Here is a 17,646-nt window from a genome sequence, read left to right as displayed (position 1 = left end):
TCCCCAGCGCCCCGCCGGTGCCGCCGTGGGGGGGATCGGGGTTTGCTGGGTTCTCTCTGTTTCTTGTTTTTGGGGGTTTTTTTGGGGGGCCTTTTTTTTCTTGTGTTTTTTTTTTTTTAACTGGTGTCTCCTTGCTGGGTTGGTCTCTGCCAGGCTTGGTGGCAGAGGGACGAGGCTACAGGAGGTGACATGGGTGCGGGCACCGCTGGGGGGGGTCCTGGCTTCACCTCCCCGGCTCAGGACACAGTGACAGGTTGAGGGACATCGGTGCTGGGTGTGGGGACATTGTGGGGGACCCAGCCCAGCAGCAGGGCCCAGGTCCTGATGCTTTTTAATTGCCTGCCCCTCTCTCCGTCCACTTTCTCGCCCCGCAGGGACATGGGGACAAGCCGGCCAGCACCCCAGGGACCCAAACCCGGGCTCTCTGCACCCCCAGGCTCGTCTCGCAGCCTCGCACGGGGATGCGACATCGGTGGGGACCCGGTGGCCCAGGGGACACGGGGTGCTGACTGGAGGGGACAGTGCCCAGTGGAGGATGCTCCATCCTCCTCATCACTGCAGAGAGGAAGGCAAAGGGGCCGGGGTGATGCGTGTCCCCGTCCCCCACGCTCCCAGGAGCTGTTTGTGGCCCGGATCGGGCTGGATGAGGCTTCTTTCTTCCCGGTGGGGCATCATCCCGTCCCTGCGTCCCCCACCCGGTCCTGCCTCCCCCCGCGGTCTGGAGCCGGCGGCTGACGCTCCCAGGAAAACATGATGGCGACTACAAAAAAAAAAAAAAGTAAAAAAAACCCCCAACCAACCAAGCATGAAAAATAAAGTATTTAAGTAAAAATACTTAAATTTAAATGTGCTGAGGGGGTAGGTATCGCAGCCCCAGAGGGAAACTGGGGGAGCAAGAGGGTGGCCCCCACAGATTGCCCCCATAGGGTCGTTCCCCCCACCATGCCTTGGCTTTGGGGATGGGGTCCCCAAAGTGATGTTGTGCCGGGGGCCGGATCCTGACCGTCGGGTGGCAGCCCCAGCGCTGGCCCCGTGGCCGGTGTGACACCCTGGCACCCTGCCTGCGCCCGGTCACAAGAGTGGGGAGGGGAAAGGGGAGGGTGCTGGGGGGGGCTTGGCTCCTTCGTCCCTGACCAGTGTCCCTGCAGAGCCGGAGCTGGGTGCCACGATGGTGGTCACGCTGGGATACTGGGACATCCGTGGGGTGAGTTGGGGGGGGGGGTAGTATGACAATGCCTCGCTGGGGAGGTGGGGGGGGGGGGGTTAGGGGTGTGGGGGTGCCGGGGCTCCCGGGGTAGGGGGTGGTCCTGGGGAGCGCAGGGGGGGTGTTAGTGGGTGCCAAAAGGTGGGTGCTGTGTCCCCCCAGCTGGCCCACGCCATCCGCTTGCTGCTGGAGTACACGGAGACCCCCTACCAGGAGAGGCAGTACCGCCCCGGCCCAGGTGAGGGGGGCAAGCGGGGCGTCCCCCCCCCCGTGTGTGTTCCCCCTCCTTGGGACCTTTGTCACCCCGGTTCGTGCTGTACCAGAAACCAGCCGAAGGAGAAGAAACTCCCCGTTTCCGCAGGGTGAAAGTGGAGCATGTCCTCTTGCCCCCCTCCCATCCTCCTCCTGCCAGGTCTGGGGGGGTCAATTCTCCCCCCCCCCCGCTCCGCCCTGGACCTTGGCCCCTGCTCAATGTCCTTCCTTATGTGCCCAGGGAGTGTGCCCGGGGTGGGGGGGGCACATGGCTGCTCCTGGGGCAGAGTGCGCACCCCCTCCACCCATGAATTTGCTGTGGGTGTGATGAGTGGGGATGGGGGGGGTCCGGGGGAGCCCCCCCCATCTCTCTATCCCCCTCCCAGCCCCTGACTTTGACCCGAGCGACTGGACCAACGAGAAGGACAAACTGGGCCTCGACTTCCCCAATGTAGGTGATGGATGGGGAATGGGGGGGGGGTGGGGAAGGGGCTGGGGGGGCACCGGGGCTGACCCCCCCCATGCACCCCCCCAGCTACCCTATCTCATTGACGGCCCCACCAAGCTGACGCAGAGCAATGCCATCCTGCGCTACATCGCCCGCAAGCACAACATGGGTGAGCGATGGGGGGGGGTGTCACAGCACCAAGGGGGGGGTCCCCAGAGGGGGGGGGGGCTGACATCTCCCCATCCCGCAGGAGGTGAGACAGAGGAGGAGATGGTGCGTGTGGACATGCTGGAGAACCAGCTCGTGGATTTGCGTACGAGCTTTGCCCAGCTGTGCTACAACCCTGACTTCGTGAGTACCCCGTTGGGGGGGCATAGGGGGAAAGACACCCCCCACCCCCCCAAACCCTGGGAGTCTTGTCCCCTGCCACACTGGGGACATGGGGAATCAAGCCATGGCCAGCACAAGGCATGCATTGGGGTGCACCCCTTGCCTGGCTCCCGTCAGGGGGTGATGCCCCTGGGTGCTGGGGGGGGGGGACAGCCCTCACCCCAGCTCTGTCCCCCCCCCCACCCATGTAGGAGAAGCTGAAGCCGCAGTACCTGGAGCAGCTGCCGCGTAAGCTGCGGGATCTGTCGCGGTTCCTGGGCTCCCGGCCGTGGTTTGCAGGGGAGAAGGTAGGTGGGGGCTGCTGGGGAGTTTTGGGGGGGTTCCCTGTGGGGGCTGACCCCCTGTCACTCCCCTCTCCCCCCTCTCCCTCCGCCACAGCTCACCTTTGTGGACTTCTTGGCATACGACGTGCTGGACCAGCAACGCATGTTTGTCCCCGAGTGCCCGGAGCTGCAGGGCAACCTGGGCCGGTTCCTGCAGCGCTTCGAGGTGAGCGGGGCTGCGTGGGGACAGCCCGGTGTCACTGGCACCATCCCCAACATCCCAGTGTCCCTGTCCCCATCCCCGACACGCCAGCGTCCCCATCCCCGTCCTCATCCTTGAATCCCCAGTGTCCTCATCCCCACCCCGCAGTGTCCCTATCCTTGTCCCCAACACCCTGGTGTCCCCATCCCCATCCCAGACACCCTGGTGTCCCCATCTCCATCACCATCGCCGAGACCCCGATGTGCCTGTCCCCAACCCTGACAGCCTGGTGTCCCTGTCCCCGTCCCCGACACCCCCGTGTCCCTGTCCCCATCCCGGTCCCGGTCCCGTCACCGTCACCTCCCCGCAGGCGCTGGAGAAGATCTCTGCCTACATGCGGTCGGGGCGCTTCATGAAGACCCCCATTTTCTGGTGCACGGCTCAATGGTGCAACACCAAGGAGTGAGAGGGGTGTCCCCCCCAGGCCCCCCCACTTCACCCCCAGCCCCCTCCCCTGCAGAATAAATCGGGGGGGCTGCCCCCTTGTCTGGTTGCCATGTGGGGTGCATTGAGCTGCTGTGGGACCGTGGGGGTGCTGGGAAGGGGGGGGGGGGGGCTGTGGGGACCCTGCATTTTGGGGGGGGTGACTCCTGGGGGGGGTAACAGGGGCGAGGGCTATTGGACCCTCCTGCACCCCGGGGTGGGGGGAAGCCCCGCTAAGGGGGATGCTCTGTGGAGACTGCGGGGCCCAAGAGGGGCCCATGGCCCCCCCCAGGATAGTGAGACCCCCCATGCAGCTTCGGGGGTTGAAAGGGGGACCCGCATGCAGCTTGGGGGGGGCACAGAGGGACACACGCCCCCCAGGATAAGGGGGTCCCTATGCAGAATGGGGGACCTCTGCTCCCCAAAGCCAGGGGTACCCCCATGCAGTCTGGGGGGGCTGCAAGGCAGGATTCACATCCCCCCCCCAAGATAAAGGGGACCACATACAGCTTGGGGGGTGCAAAGGAGGCCTCATGCCCCCCCATGCAGAGGGGGGGGGTCGAGGGGGGCCCATGCCCTTCCCAGGACTAGGGGACCCCAATGCAGATTGAGGGGTCCCCCCCAGGATAAGGGGGACTGCTTATGCAGCCTGGGTGACGTAAGGGGGGTAATCATGCCCCCCTGGGTAAGGGGGACCCCCCAAGCAGCAGGGGGGGCGCAGAGCCCCCAGAGTAAGAGGGCCTTCCATGCACACTGTGGGGCCCAAGGGGGGGCCATGACCCTCAGGATAAGGGGGGGGGAGCACGTGTCTAATCTTGGAGGGGTTGCAAAGGGGGGGGTCCCGTGCCTCCCAGCATAAGAGGGCTCCCATACAGACTGGGGGGACCCGCGCTCCCTAAAGACGGGGCGGTATCCCCATGCAGCTTGGGGGGAGGGAATGCAAAGGAAGAAACCCATGACCCCCCAGGATAAGGGGGTCCCCCATGGAGCCTGGGGGGGGTCGCAGACCACCCCAACGCAAACAGAGGAGCCCCGTAACCCCACCCCAGAATACGGGGGGGGGGTGGGGACAACCCCTCTTCCCCCGCCGCATTCAGGCCCGTGTCCCTTTAAGACCCCCCACCCCTCGTTAGGCCCCGCCCCCGGGGGCGGGTTACGCGGAGGGGGGCGGGGCACAGCGATCGGCGCGCGCGGCCATGGCGGTCTTGGGCTACTGGGACATTCGCGGCGTGAGTGGGCTGGGGGGGGGCCCTTCTCCTGGGGGGGGGTGCAGCGGCCTGACCCCCCCCTTTATCCCCCCCCCTTGTATGCGGTTCCCCCTGCGGTTGGGGGAGGGGGCTGTGGGGGTTCCCTTGGTTTTGGGGAGGGGGGCTGCGGGGGTGCCCCTGCACCTGGGGGGGGGGGTTGGGCATTGGTTTTGAGGGCACCCAGTGGGTTGTGGAGTCCCCTGTGCCTGCGGGGGGGGGGGGGGTGGCTGGGGGTACTGGGGGGGGGGGGGGGGCGCGGCTCTGCCTCCTCCGTGCCTCAGTTTCCCCATGGCGGGGGGGGGGGGGGGGCATTTTGGGGGGAGTCTCACTGGTCCCTGACCGTCCCCCCCCCCCCCAAGCTCGCCCACGCCATCCGCCTGCTCCTGGAGTACACGGAGACACCCTATGAGGACAAGCTCTACAGCTGCGGGGAAGGTGAGGGGCGGGGGGGAGACTAGGGGGTCCCCACGCCGCCCTCAAGCTCTCTGGCTTTTGGGGGGGGGACACGGCATCACCCAACACCCCCCACGTCCTTCCAGCTCCTGACTACGACAAGAGCCAATGGATCAACGAGAAGGAGAAGCTGGGGCTGGACTTCCCCAACGTAGGTGGTCTCGAGCTGGGGGCTGGTGCGGGGGTGGTTATGGGGGGGTGGGTGCCCTGGTGGCCCCATGGCTTGACATCCCCTCCAGCTCCCCTACTTCATTGACGGCACCACCAAGCTCACGCAGAGCAACGCCATCATGCGCTACATTGCCCGCAAGCACAAGATGTGTGAGCACTGGGGTGGGCTGGGGCTTGGAGTTGGGTTGGGCTTGGGGTTGGAGCTGGGTTGGGATTGGGATGGGTTGGGTTTGGGGTTGGAGCTGGGTTGGGATTGGGATGGGTTGGGTTTGGGGTTGGAGCTGGGCTGGGCTTGGGATTGGGTTGGGCTTGGGGTTGGAGCTGGGTTGGGCTTGGAGTTGGAGTTGGGTTGGGCCTGGGGTTGGATTTGGGATGGGGTTGGAGTTGGGTCTGGAATTGGGCTTGGAGTTATTTGGGCTTGGGCTTGGAGTTGGGTTGGGCTTGGGGTTAGGTTGAGTTGGGGGCACCCCCCCCCCCCCCCCCAGTGCTGACATCTCCCCATCCCGCAGGCGGTGAGACGGAGGAGGAGATCCTCCGCGTGGACATGCTGGAGAACCAGATCATGGATTTCCGCATGAGCCTGGTGATGGTCTGCTACAACCCCGACTTCGTGAGTGTGTCCCTGTGCTGCGGTGTTGGGTGACCATGCCCGTGCCGAGGTCCTCCCTGGCCATGCCTTGGGCTGCGTCAGCATTGGCGACCCCACGTCGGGAAGGTGCTGTTCCCTGGGGTGGGGGGACCAGGGTGCTCAGCCTCACTCCTCCAACCCCTTTGTCCTGCAGGAGAAGCTCAAGCCGGGCTACCTGGAGCAGCTCCCGGGGAAGCTGAAGCTCTTCTCCAACTTCTTGGGGGACAGAAAGTGGTTTGCGGGGGAGAAGGTACCGCTGGGATCCTGGAGGGGGGCGGCAGGGGCTGGGGAGGGTGTTTGTCCCCACACTGATCCTCACCATGTCCCCCTCCCTGTCCCCAGCTCACCTTCGTGGACTTCCTCATGTTTGACGTGCTGGAGCAGAACCGCATCTTCGAGCCCAAGTGCCTGGAGCCCTTCAAGAACCTCAAGGACTTCATGGACCGCTTTGGGGTGAGCGGGGCCACCCTGGGCATCACCCTCCCCTCCCTGGGGAAGGACCCCGGCCCCTGAGGGCACCCAGGGGTGAGGGGTGCCCCGGTGGGATGGGTCCCTGATGCTCCCCTTGCCCCCCCAGGCCCTAGAGAAGGTGGCTGCCTACATGAAGTCCAGCCGTTTCCTGAAGATGCCCATCAACAACAAGATGGCCAAGTGGGGCAACAAGAAGGAGTAGGGGGCTCAGCGTGGGGCGAGGGGAGCCGGGGAGGGGGTCCTGACCTGACCCCCCCAGCACCCTCCATTGTGGGGTGGGTTAGGCACCACTGGCGTGAAGCCCCCCAATACAATAAAGTGCTTTAGATGTGGCTCTCTGAGCCCCCCCTCCGAGTGCTGCGGTGTGGGGATGGGGGTGGCTGGGGGGTGCGCCGAGCTTGCCCCCACCCATTGTGAGGGGCTGGTGGGTGTGGGGTGAGTGGGGGCATCCCTGACCCAATAGGCATCGCTGCCACCCCAGCCCCCCCCCTCCCTGGTTTGGCTGGGGTTTGGGGGGGGCATGAGCTCAGCCCTGTGCTGTCCCCGGGGCCCCCCCCTCCCTTCTCATTAGCGCATTCCTGCTTGCTAATGAGGCGGTGCTGACAAAGGCGGGGGGGGGGGGGCTTGGTGCCCTGCCACCCCCCAACAGCGCAAAGCTGGGTGGGCTGGGGACAGCCCTGTCCCCTGGGCCCCTCGCTGCCACCACCCCTGGGCGCGGGGGGGGCTGCCCAGCATGGGGACCCAGAGATGTCCCTTGGGTGCTGCTGGGCAGGTCACCACTGGGGGGTGGCACGCTGTGTCCCCCTCCCTGCCCTGTTCCCCTCCCTGCCCTACCGGGGTGGCCCATAGGTGACACGGGGACTGGGGTGCTCCCCCCGCAAACCCCAGTGCTGTCACTCTCTTTATTTATTACAGCAGTCGCTTTACATTTTGTGGAGTGCACACGGGTTTTACCGTGCCCGGCTCCCAGGGGGGCTGCCTGCCCCCCACTTCCCCACGGACGGTCTGGCAGCGCATCTCCCTGGGGGTGGGGGGGTCCCCAAGAGCCCTTCGGTGCAGCGGGTGGGGGTCCCAGCAGCCTTGTGTGGTCAGTGGCTTTGGGGGGGGACGTGTCCCCTAACCCCCAAGGAGTGGCTCTCTGTCTTGGGGGGCCAGGTGGGATGGCGGCTGTGGGGTCCCCCCCGTGCCCCCCCCCGGTCCTGCAGTGCCCGGGGTGCTCCATCCTGGGAGGTGCATGGCGGGGACAGCGGGGGACACGGCGGTTCAATCCCTGGGGCCCATCTGCAGAGAAGGGGAAGGGAGAAAACGTTGGGTGGGTGGTGGGGGAGCCCCGGGGTGGGGAGGGGGCACGGGACTGGGGGTCCCTCACCCCCAGGGACATCTTGACGGGGGAGAGCTTGAAGAGGACTCGCCGCCACTCCTCGGGGCAGACGGCTTGCAGCTCCGTCGGGCTCATCTGCAGCAGCTGGTGCCCCGTCAGCACCCCCAGGCACCGCACCGTGCTGCGGACGGACAGACGGTAAGGGGTGAGCGGGGCTTGGCCCCCCCCCAAAAGGAGCCATAGGGGTTGGGGGGCTCAAGGGTCCACCTACATCCGCGAGAAGCCCTTGTCCTTCAGCCAGGCTGTCACCTCCGCCGGCGAGGAGTTGGGGTGCAGTTTGGGGGGGCTGTCCTGGAGCGGGGGGACAAGAGGAGGGGACAGCGGGGTGGTCCCCTGCCACGCCCTCCTGGTGGGGGGGGGTACAGGGAGGGGAGGGGAGAGGGGACACCCACCTGGCCGGCGCTGTGCCCCCCGCCGTGCCCGTGCCCCAGGGGCTCCAGGATGTTGCTGGGGATGTAGCCCTTCTGCCCCCGGCTGTCCTGCACCAGCCACCACTTCTTCTGCTGGTCCAGGACCTAAGGTGTGTGGTGACAAGGGGGTGGGGGGGCAGCACCCTGCTGTCACCCCCTTCTAGGACCCCCAGCAGGCAGGGTGGGGGTCTCTGCTCCCTCCTCCCCAGGAGCACCCATGGGGGGGACCCCCTGGTTTTTACCTGCAGCGTGTCCCCCATCCTGACGCTCAGCTCCTGCGCGTTCCTGCCCTGAAACTCGTACAGGGCTCGGACCAGCCCCTGGGCAGGGAGGGGGGCCCTGGAGATGGTGGGGGGGGGCATAAGCATCCAGCCAGGGGCCAAATCCTGCCCCAGCCCTCAGCATCCGCAGGGCAGCAGGGAACACTTACACTTGGCCAGGATTATCCCTCCGGCTGGTGACGGGTGACTGTGCAGGGAGCAGAGAGAAGGGTGGGTGTTGACAGCGAGTTGGGGAAACTGAGGCAGGCGGCAGGACATCCTGCCCCCGCCCCCGTGCCGTACCTGCTCCATCGGAGGGGGCAGCCACCCATCCGAAAAGACGGGGATGTAGCGGGGCACCAGCTCGCTGTTGGGGTACTCTGCCCTGCAACGGGCAGGGAGAAAGCCGAGGTGGGTGGTGTGACCCCCCCCCCCTACCAGGCTGGACCCCCCGCTTTGGTGTCGGGGGGGCTGGACCCCACCTGCTCTTGTTCCAGGCCATGCCCAGGGACTTCCAGGTGCTGTAGTTATTCTGGTGCAGGGTCTTCTCCAGCAGCTCCACTGTCTCCGGCACCAGCAGCGGTGCCTCCACCGCCGGGGCCAGGCTGGGGCTGGGGCAGTGGTCCAGGACCTGCTGCAGGCAGTGAAGGAGCAGCACCCCCATACCTGCCCCCCCCCAGGATGGGGGGGGGGGGGGAGGGCTGCTCCCCACCCTGCTCACCCCTGGGTGGGGGGTTGGGACCCGCTTTTGGGGGCACTCACGAAGGAGAGGGCTGTGAAGATGAGATGCAGCAGCTCGGAGGGGTCCGGCTCCCGGACATGCCGGTGGGTCCTTCCCTGCGTGGAAGGGGGAAAGGGTGTCCCCACGCAGCCCCCCCCCATCCCCATGAAGCCCCCCCCCCAGCCTCGCAGCGGAGCAGGCAGGGACAGGCCAGGGATGCCCACCGGCCATGGGGTCGCATCCAGCCCAACGGGACCTACCATGAGGTTGAGGGCGTATTTCACCTTCTGGAAAAAGTCCATGTAGTCATCCTTGGAGGGCAGAGCTGGAGGGGCAGAGAGGGGGGGCTGGCACCAGGATGGACACCCCCCCGGACCCCTGCCAGCCCTCAAGGGCACAACCCTCCTGCACCACCTTGTTTGTTCATCTTCTTCTTCTTCTTCGTGTTGGTGGTGCTGACCAAGCCCAGGGCTGTCTTCAGTCGGACAACAAAGAGCTCCAGGTCACTCAGCACGTGGTTGAGGACCTCCTGCGGGAGCAGGATGGGACCCGGTGGGTGCCAGCACGGAGGGCTGGGGTGCCCCCATCTGAGGTGGAGTGGATGTGGGATGGGACTTACAACATCTCGGTCCACATTGGGCATGACCTGGTCCGGCGGGTTGGTCCGTGGCATCTGCTGGCTGTCTGGCAAGCCTGGTGACAGCAGAGGGTCCCAGCTCTGCTCCCCATCACCCCACTCCCACCCCCTGCTCCTGGGGAAACTGAGGCATGCTCCAAACCCCACCCAAGACTCACTGTAGTCCGAGGAGGGCAGCCCACGCTGGGGGGACGCGTGGAAGTCGGGCGCGGGGGTCTCTGCCCACCGCTCCGGGGCCGTGTAGGGACCCCGAGCGTACAGCGGGGGCGAGCTCTGCGGCATGTCCAGGCTGCTCCTGGGCAAGGAGGGATGGGGAGGGGAGAGCTGAGGGGGGCTGAGCCTGGGGATGGGGTACGGGGTGGGGGGGTGTCTGTGGGGATGGGGTAAGAGGGGGGGTCTGAGCCCAAGGATGGGGTATGGGGGTCTGTGCCCATGGGCATGGGGTAGGAGGGGGGCTGAGCCTGTTGTAGTGGGTTAGGAGGGGTGCTGAGCCAGGAACTGGGGTACTGGGGCAAAAGGGGGGGTCCACCCCCATGGAGGTTGAGGGTGGTCTCCGCCAAGACGCAGGAGGGGAGCAGGCAGAATGGGGTCTGCGCCCTCAGGGAGGGACCCTTTGGGGGACGTGGGGGCAGCGTGGGCTTATCCTTCACCCACAGACCCCCCGCAACTTGGGGGGGCAGACTTGGGGGCCCAGGCCTGGCTGTCCCCAGGGAGGGAGCGAAGAACCACGTACCCCCTTACCTGTGCCCATACTGACTCCTCTGCTCCTCCTTCCACTGCTTCACCAGCTTCTCCAGGCTGCTCTTCAGGATGTCTGCCTGGCACAGACCCACCATCATCAACCCCCCCATCCTGGGGTGCCTCCCCCTGCTCCTTGCCCACCTTCAGGGCTCACCCCCAGACGTTCGCAGTGGAAGAGCAGGACGCTAGTCCCCGGGGGGCTCTGCTCCTGCAGGCTAATGGCCAACACCGAGCTGTAGCCGCAGACGTCCGGCACGGCCGAGCACTCCTGCACGCTGCCCAGTGGGTAAGCCTCCAGCTCCTCCTGGCCGGGGGGGAGGGTAATGGGGTGCTCAGCCCCCACCCCCCCCCCGAATGGCTAACAGGGGTAAAGGGCTAAGGGGATGCAAGGGTTATAGGGGTGCTAGGGCATGGGGGGCTTGTAGGGTTGTGGGGATGTAAGGGTTAATGGGGGTGATGGGGTTATTGGGTGGCATAGCCAGGGGAATACCAGGCTTTTGGGGGTGCTGAGGCTGGGGGGGGGTGGCATGGGGTAGGGTTGTGGGTGCCAGCTTGTAGGGGTGCAAGGGTTGGGTGGTGGCAGGGTTTATAGAGGGAGTCCGTGTTACAGGGGTGCAAGGGTTGTGGTCGGTGCCAGGGCCAGGGGGGTGCCAGGCCTGTAGGGGTGCAAAGGTGTGGGGGGGTACAGGGTTATGGGGGAATACTGGATTTGGGGGAGGGAGTCGGGTCCAGGGTGGGTGTCATGGCCAAGGTGGGTGCTATGGCCAGTTGGGTGCTAGGGTTAGGGGTACAGGGTGTGTGCCAGGGCTGGGGGGTGTTGAAAGGCTGATGCGCATGCTGGGGTGAAAGGGGGTACCAGGATTAATGGGGTGACATGGGTGGAGCGGGTGTTGGGGCCAAGGGGGTGGTGCAAGGGCCATTGGGGGGGATGGCAGGGTGATGGCGGTGCCAGCGATGCAGGGGGTGCCACAGCTGGGGGAACACCAGATTTATGGGGGTGCTGGGTCCAGAGTGGGTGCCATGGCCAAGCTGGGTGCCATGGCCAGGGGGTACCAGGCTTCGGGGGGTGCCCTGGCCAGGGGGTACCTTGCTCTCCACATCCCTCAGCATCAATTCCTGGTCCTTGACTTGCAGGATGAGATCCTGCCCCCAGACCCGTCCCTGAGCCTCCAGCGCCTTCAGGTGCGCCAGGCAGTCATCGGTGCTGCGGATGTCCCTCTCCAGGCGCACCGTGAGCAGGTGCTGGGGGGGACACGGCACCGGGTGTCACCGGGTGTCCTGTCGTCACCCCACACGCTGCAAACCAGGGGCACCCTGGCAAGGTTGAGGGGGTTGGGGCAGTTTTGGGGGTCTCCTACCTCAACGTGATGCTGGAAATCGCTCTGGGGCTTGAGCAGGATCTGGCCGTAGTCCTTGCGCTGGTCTGCAGGGGCACGCAGGGTCAGGGGACGGGGACAGGGACAGGTTAGGGACAGGAGCAGTGGGGTTTTGGGGTGCAGCCCTCACTCACTGTAGATGCTTTTTCCGCTGGGGCGGGCAAAGCTGTTGGACCGTCGGAGCAGGGAGCTGTCGTCATATTCACTCCTGGATGGACGGACGGACGGAAGGACAGACCTTTGCACCCTGCAGCGTGATCCCCTCTCCCCACCCAGCCCTCGGGGGTCCCCGAGGTAGGGACACCCCACCCTGCTGGGTACTCACCGGGACGGGGGGTTGCGCCAGCGGCCGAAGGGGTCTCCCATCTTGCCGAGGGCGGCTCGATCCTGCTACGGGGTCCTGGGCTGGGCACGGTCCCAGTGTCACCCCCAGTGTGTCCCCAACCACCTGGGGGTCCTCCCATGCCATCCACCCCCTCCAGGACGGTGGCATCGCCCCTGTCCCCAGCAGGACCCCCCTTCCCCCCCATCCTGCCCCATCCCAGCCCCGTGGGGTTCACCCAGCGGCCAGAACCAACCCCCCCAATGTCACTAGCTGGGGTCCCTGTCCTGGGGGACACCCGGGGTGCCCCTGCTCACCCCAATCCCTGTGTCTCTGACTCGGCCGCCCGGGGCTGGAAGTGCGCAGCAGAAGGTGGCGCGGGCGGGGGCAAAGGCTTGACGTCGGCACCGCACCCGCCTGCTCTTTGCCCGATGGCGTCTGCTTCAAGGCGGGGGGGGGGACGACGACGGCGGAGGGGGGGGTACAACCGCCTGGCACAGCCGCCGCCACCCCACTCACCCTGGGCTGCCCACCCTGTGGCAGGGCTTGCTTGTCTCGGGAGCACCCAGGTGGGACTGCAGCCCAGAATGGGCCGAGTGCCCCCCACCCCAAGGCCAGCCTGACCCCCCCCCCGGGGTTGAGCCTTGGTGACGTTCCACATGGCAGCACCCAACCCTCTCTGCCACAGCCCTCTGCGCCTGTGCCCGGCAGGTAACCCTGGGCTCACCCCGAAACTGGGTCGCCGCTGGGAAAACCCTTCCAAGGTGGTTTGTGCCAAAGAAGGGGCTGGATCCGGCATGCACGTCCATGACTTGGGTTAAGGCTGGTGGCAGCAGGGTCACAGTCCCCAGCACCGTGGGGTCACCCCTGCCACTGCGTGCCCAGCCCTGCTCCATCCCGCAGGGTCCCTTTTGCAGGATCTGTCCCTTGGCACCCCCAGGAGCATCGGGGAGAGCTCTGGCCCCAGTCTGTCCTCCCTGGCCAGGGGACGCCGGGTGGTTGGCGCTCGCTGGGGCTCGTGTCTGTGGGACCGGGGTGACCTGCTGGCTCTCCTCCCCCTGGCACAGTGAGGCGGGTTTTGGGTTCGTTTTGAGCCTTTTGGCTTCTCTGGGCTGGTCCTGGTGCAGCTTGCGGGGGTCGTGATGAGTTGCCTGGGCTGTGGCCACCGTGTCCCCGAGGGCGTTGCTGGCTGGGTGGGGTCCCATCTGCGCCCCCCCAGGCCCGCAGGCTGTCACATCCTGGCTGACCCTCTCTCTCCATTTTCCTTCCAGGTTTTTAGGCCAAACTGGCCCCACCGCAGAGGGACCCCAGCATCCTGCACCCCAGAGCATCACACGGAGCAGGCAGTGACACCCCTTTGGGAGTATTCGGGGACCGTCGGTGGACAGGTACGAGCAGAACCGAGGGGACGAGGTGTGAGGGGGCGGGCTGGGAATGGCCCCCCAGGGAAAGAGGAGGGGGTGTAGGGGTTGGGATCGTGCCTCAGTTTCCCCATTTCAGGGAGGGGCAGGGTGCAGTCCCCGCCTGCGGCCACCAGGGGGCAGTACGTCATCACGTCGCCCCGTCTCCAGATGTGTCACCCCCCCGCCCCCCAGATGTGAAGCTCCCCCATATATAGGGTCCCAGATGTGCAGGGTCCCAGATGTGCCCGGTGCCACCCCAGGTCCTGCTGGCACTGCCGACCCTACCGGGGTGCCTGGCACTGGGGACATTTGGGTGACACTTCTCGGGGCGGGGGGGGGACACAAGCAGCCGCCTGCTCTGTGGCATCACCACCTCTGTGGGAGGTTTGGGGTTACAGCCCCCCAATAGCTCAGCACCCCCTCCCAGTAGATATACTGCTGTGGAAGGGAATTGGGGGGGGGTCCTCTGACATGGTCCCCCTGTCTGCTCCTCCTCAGGGACCAGGCATCCTGCCTGGAGGGGGAGGCTTGGGGAGATGTTTGGGGAGCAAAGTAGGGGGTCTCTTGGGATATGGGCCAAAATGCCCCCCCCCCCCCCCCCCCGAGGGCCCTGTCCGGCTCTGGAGGCAATTTAAACGGCATTTGGGATCCATTTAGGATCGCGGGTGCTGGCTGGCTGGAGCGTGCTTGTCCCTGTACCACTCCCCAGTTCACCCAGTACCACCCACCAGCCAGCGCTGGGCCACATTGGGGTGCAGTGCCACCACAGCACCCCACGGGGAGCCAGTCCACCCAACACCCCTTACTGGGAGCCATGGGGGTAGGTAACAGGGGTGCCACAGGATCCCCAGCTCTGCTGGCTCCCCGCACCACCCAGGGCTCTCAGATGCCTGGGTCCTTCCTGGTGACAGTCCCCAGCACCAGGGTGGCCTCGAAGGCGTGACGAGCTGCGAGGAGGAAGCAAAGTCTCTGCAATGAGGACAACAAACCCCATCGGGCACTTGTTAACCGAGGACGCCGGCAGCACCGGCTCAGCCCCAAATTGTGCACCCTGGGGTGTCCCTGGCCACCCCAAGCTCCCCCTGCACCCAATCCACATCCCAAGGGTTGAACCAAGGCACCCCAATACCCCCTGCCGTAGCCGTGCCGCAAGCTTGGCCATGCCTCAGTTTCCCCAGCTGCATCCCACCGCCTCTCCGGGCTTGGCTGCGGTGCAGGGGCTGCGTCAGGCTGGAGGAATCCGGCTCCTTCCCTGGCTCTTTATGGCAATCATGAGTGTGGGGTGGGCTTGATCGCCCCCCCCGGCAGCACCCAAGGCATGGGGAGGACTATGGCCCATCCATATCCACCTCTTTGCAGGGACAGGGTGCTCACCCCACCTCTTCCCACCTCCTCCCAGTCACCCCACTGGGTAAGCTGGGAATGGTGCCGGCAGCAGAAATATTATAAAACCCCCATTTTTATTTTTTTTCCCCCTCGATTCCCGGCCAGATGTGACACCTCCGTGCACAGCCCCAGCCCCACTGTGTCCCCCTTGCCCTTCCCCAGGCTCAGGAAGTCCCCAGGGACCACCAACCCCCTTGGGAAGAGCCAGGAAGGGACTCGGAGGGTTCTCCCACCTCTCCAGCCTGGGGTGACACTGAAGCCATTTGCCAGTTCAGGTTTAGAAACCTCCAGTGTCAAAATGTGATAAATCAGTGAGTTGACCCCAAAACACAGCTGTTCTGGGGAGGAAAACGCCCCCATTCTGCACCCCCTTTTCTGCCCTGTAAAGCTCCTGGGTGGGGGAACACCCACACCCACCAAGGGAACAGCCCTGGGGACACAGCCTGATGCCCCACACCAGCCATCAGCCACCCACACTGTCCCCAGTGGGGATGCAGGATCAGGCCCTACCCCAGGGGCCACACGGGGCCGGTGCAGATTTTGGGGTACCCAGGCAGAGGGGCACCACAGAGCCACTGGTTCCTGGAATTACCGGTGACACATCGCTCCCGGCCAGGTGCCACTGGGGCCACGGTCCCGGAAAACAGCTGTGGCTCCGGCTGCTGGGTGCCGGCCAGCGGCACAAACCACCGGCCAGCCTGGATCCGTCCCCACGTCACCGAGGCGAAGTGTGGGGTGGACCGCGGTGTACCCGGACCTGCCACCTAATTGCTGGGGACCAGCAGCTCCCCGTCATTTTGGGGATGCATGGGGACTGTTTAACCCCTTGGGGGCTGGGAAACTGTGTCGGATTGTTCTCCCTGGGCCTGAGGAATGGCACGGCACGGCACAGCCCCCAGGGTCGAGATGTGCCTCTGGCGATGCCCAAAACCACAAGTCCTTCTGCCCTCCACGGGGTCTCCTTGGCGGTGACGGTGACAAGCTGATGTCCCGACTGTCATGGCAGCTGGGCTCGGATGCTATTTTGGGGTGATGTGGCGGAAGAGACAGAGGGATGGTCAGCGATGCCCCTCTGTCACCCTGCCTCCCTGCACCCTGCTTGGTCTGTCCCTGGTCCATGGTCACCCTGGCACACTGTGCCCCATCCCTGCCCGTGGTTTTAGACCCCTCTCCACCGAACGAGTGGGGCTGGGGCCGGACCCAGAGCAGGGGGAGTCCCAGGTGGGTGCCCGGCCACGGCAGTGCCCGGGGGATGCTCCTGCAGGCGCTGGACATGGGTCGCATCCTGCCAAGGGACTTAGGCAACCGCCTGGCAGGGCCACCGCAGGAGGGCATCAGGGAGCCGGTGCCGCGCTGAGAGCCACCTCTGGGTGCCCGTCACCCTGCTGTGTCCCTGTCACCCTGCTGTGTCCCTTTGCCGTGGGGGCTCGCTGGGGGCTGCGTCTCCCTCTCTGCCATCCCGAGAGATCCCGGCTCAGGGCCACCACCGAACCCCTTGCTTCCCCAGGAACATCCTCGGGGACACCCCAAGGGAGAAGCCCCTTGGGGTCCCAGCCCCGAGCCTGGGACCATGAGCTTTGTGGCCATGGGGCATCCTGGCCCTCATTGCTCTGGCTTATCCTGGTTTTACCCACGTGCCACTGAATCCCATCTCTTAGAGGAATGGGAAGAAATCTCTGGGGCTTTTCTAGCCCATTGCCTTTCCAAAATCCCTCCAGTGACCTCCTCTGCTTTTTAACCTGCTGCTGTTTTTGTTTTCCTCTGTCATTTCTAGAGGGTGATGGAGAAGATGCTGGCGAGTGGGTGATGCATTGGGTGGTTATGAGAGCGGCAGGCACCCATGCCCAGCTCAGCCATGGATGCCCATGGCCAGTGGCTCCCAGCTGAGCTGCAGGGACCCAGCTGGAGACTGGCAACCTTCACACCATGATTTTTTTTGCTTTGAAGAGGCTGAAATGGAAAAGAGCAGCAAGGGAGCTGCATATGCTGCAGAGCATCAGGGATGCAAGAATCACTCGGGTCCCCCCAAATCCTGAGCCATCATCCCAGCCCACAGACAGGGCAGGAGCCCCAGGAAAGCACATATGGCTACATAAAAAGCTTTTTTACCTCCAGAGAAGCAGCCGCCCCCACGGCTTTGCCACACACCATCTTGCTTTTGGGGTGAAGTGGGAAAACTGGCATTCCCTGGGCCACCCCCGTATGTGTGGGACCCATCCTGCTTCACTCCCCACTGTCTCTCATCCCAGCAGCACCCACACATTGGCAGCACAGCCTGGCCACACTCTGGGGATTTCCAGAGGTGGTGCGGACTGAAAGGGCACTAGCAACACATGGGTTTAATTAGAGGTGACGAGGACATGCAAACAAGCAGGTTACAGCCTGTTTGGGGGTGGCTGAACAGCTGCAAGTCCCTGGAGGCTTTGGAGGTGCTTCTCGGTGTTTCCCATTCTCTGGGTAAGCGCTGGCTGGGAGACACGGCTCGGGGTGGGAGAGGGCAGGAAGGTGGCTCAGGGAGGTCGGACCTCCAAAGTCATCCCTGCCCGTGGATGTGTCCCTCTCTGGGATGGGGCATGAATCCCTGATGCGCAGAGCGCGGGGAAGCCTGAGCAGCCCAGGAACCCCAGCGAGCCCAAGGAGAGCTTGGAAAGGTGTTTATTCTGCTCCGGTTTTGGCATTTGGGATGAATTCTCCCATGGGAAGAGCTGGCGTCTCCATTGCCCTGGTACTGCCCCTCCATCCTGCTTCCCACCCCTTCCCTCCTCATCATCGCTGCCCAAACTGGGGGTGAACCTAA

At 65.2% G+C, this 17,646-nt stretch overlaps 3 protein-coding genes and 1 long non-coding RNA gene across 6 annotated transcripts; 3 read left to right on the top strand and 1 right to left on the bottom strand.

The window, feature by feature from the left end:
- Positions 1–74: 74 nt before the first annotated feature.
- Positions 75–3,316, top strand: LOC115335492 (glutathione S-transferase 2). Its single transcript, XM_030001230.2, has 8 exons — positions 75–1,204; positions 1,367–1,442; positions 1,843–1,907; positions 1,992–2,073; positions 2,155–2,255; positions 2,486–2,581; positions 2,673–2,783; positions 3,130–3,316. Exons 1-8 carry the CDS (start codon positions 1,169–1,171, stop codon positions 3,223–3,225), a joined length of 663 nt encoding a protein of 220 aa, XP_029857090.1. The 5' UTR covers positions 75–1,168; the 3' UTR covers positions 3,226–3,316.
- A 1,027-nt stretch (positions 3,317–4,343) lies between these two features.
- Positions 4,344–6,553, top strand: LOC115335494 (glutathione S-transferase Mu 1-like). The gene is made up of 8 exons (XM_030001231.2): positions 4,344–4,471; positions 4,849–4,924; positions 5,029–5,093; positions 5,182–5,263; positions 5,623–5,723; positions 5,896–5,991; positions 6,084–6,194; positions 6,319–6,553. The coding sequence occupies exons 1-8, from the start codon at positions 4,439–4,441 to the stop codon at positions 6,412–6,414; spliced, it is 660 nt and encodes a 219-aa protein (XP_029857091.1). The 5' UTR covers positions 4,344–4,438; the 3' UTR covers positions 6,415–6,553.
- A 547-nt stretch (positions 6,554–7,100) lies between these two features.
- Positions 7,101–12,444, bottom strand: EPS8L3 (EPS8 like 3). 3 transcript variants are annotated; one of them, XM_030001183.1, is made up of 20 exons: positions 12,378–12,444; positions 12,064–12,143; positions 11,873–11,946; positions 11,721–11,785; positions 11,449–11,604; positions 10,517–10,666; positions 10,363–10,439; positions 9,780–9,916; positions 9,604–9,677; positions 9,399–9,513; positions 9,245–9,309; positions 9,026–9,100; positions 8,746–8,894; positions 8,567–8,648; positions 8,434–8,471; positions 8,246–8,342; positions 7,986–8,108; positions 7,805–7,884; positions 7,582–7,714; positions 7,101–7,493 (listed from the first exon to the last, which is right to left on the bottom strand). In XM_030001183.1, exons 2-20 carry the CDS (start codon positions 12,102–12,104, stop codon positions 7,476–7,478), a joined length of 1,749 nt encoding a protein of 582 aa, XP_029857043.1. In that variant the 5' UTR covers positions 12,105–12,143; positions 12,378–12,444; the 3' UTR covers positions 7,101–7,475. The 3 variants fall into 3 exon arrangements, with proteins under 3 accessions (XP_029857043.1, XP_040975934.1, XP_040975933.1); XM_041120000.1 differs by having other exon boundaries at positions 12,064–12,125; positions 12,378–12,400; XM_041119999.1 differs by having other exon boundaries at positions 12,064–12,128; positions 12,378–12,392.
- Positions 10,538–16,578, top strand: LOC115335460. Its single transcript, XR_003921433.1, has 4 exons — positions 10,538–10,648; positions 11,497–11,601; positions 11,905–12,032; positions 13,332–16,578. It is a non-coding gene; the product is annotated as an uncharacterized LOC115335460 (long non-coding RNA).
- The last annotated feature ends 1,068 nt before the right edge of the window (positions 16,579–17,646 follow it).

The sequence above is a fragment of the Aquila chrysaetos genome, chromosome 24, assembly GCF_900496995.4.
Source record: "Aquila chrysaetos chrysaetos chromosome 24, bAquChr1.4, whole genome shotgun sequence".
In the NCBI taxonomy this organism is placed as follows: Eukaryota; Metazoa; Chordata; class Aves; order Accipitriformes; family Accipitridae; genus Aquila; species Aquila chrysaetos.
The sequence above is the reverse complement of the archived record's forward strand: the minus strand, read 5'-3'. Positions and strand labels throughout refer to the sequence as shown.

Coding starts and splice junctions, on each gene's coding strand:
- EPS8L3 (XM_030001183.1), bottom strand. CDS start 12,104: ATGGGAGACCCCTTCGGCCGCTGGCGCAACCCCCCGTCCCG. Junction 9,101..9,244: donor AATACGCCCTCAACCTCATG/GTAGGTCCCGTT, acceptor CCTTCCACGCAG/GGAAGGACCCACCGGCATGT. Junction 8,343..8,433: donor AGGGATAATCCTGGCCAAGT/GTAAGTGTTCCC, acceptor CACCATCTCCAG/GGCCCCCCTCCCTGCCCAGG.
- LOC115335494 (XM_030001231.2), top strand. CDS start 4,439: ATGGCGGTCTTGGGCTACTGGGACATTCGCGGC. Junction 4,925..5,028: donor GCTCTACAGCTGCGGGGAAG/GTGAGGGGCGGG, acceptor ACGTCCTTCCAG/CTCCTGACTACGACAAGAGC. Junction 5,992..6,083: donor AGTGGTTTGCGGGGGAGAAG/GTACCGCTGGGA, acceptor CCCTGTCCCCAG/CTCACCTTCGTGGACTTCCT.
- LOC115335492 (XM_030001230.2), top strand. CDS start 1,169: ATGGTGGTCACGCTGGGATACTGGGACATCCGTGGG. Junction 2,582..2,672: donor CGTGGTTTGCAGGGGAGAAG/GTAGGTGGGGGC, acceptor CCTCCGCCACAG/CTCACCTTTGTGGACTTCTT. Junction 2,784..3,129: donor GGTTCCTGCAGCGCTTCGAG/GTGAGCGGGGCT, acceptor ACCTCCCCGCAG/GCGCTGGAGAAGATCTCTGC.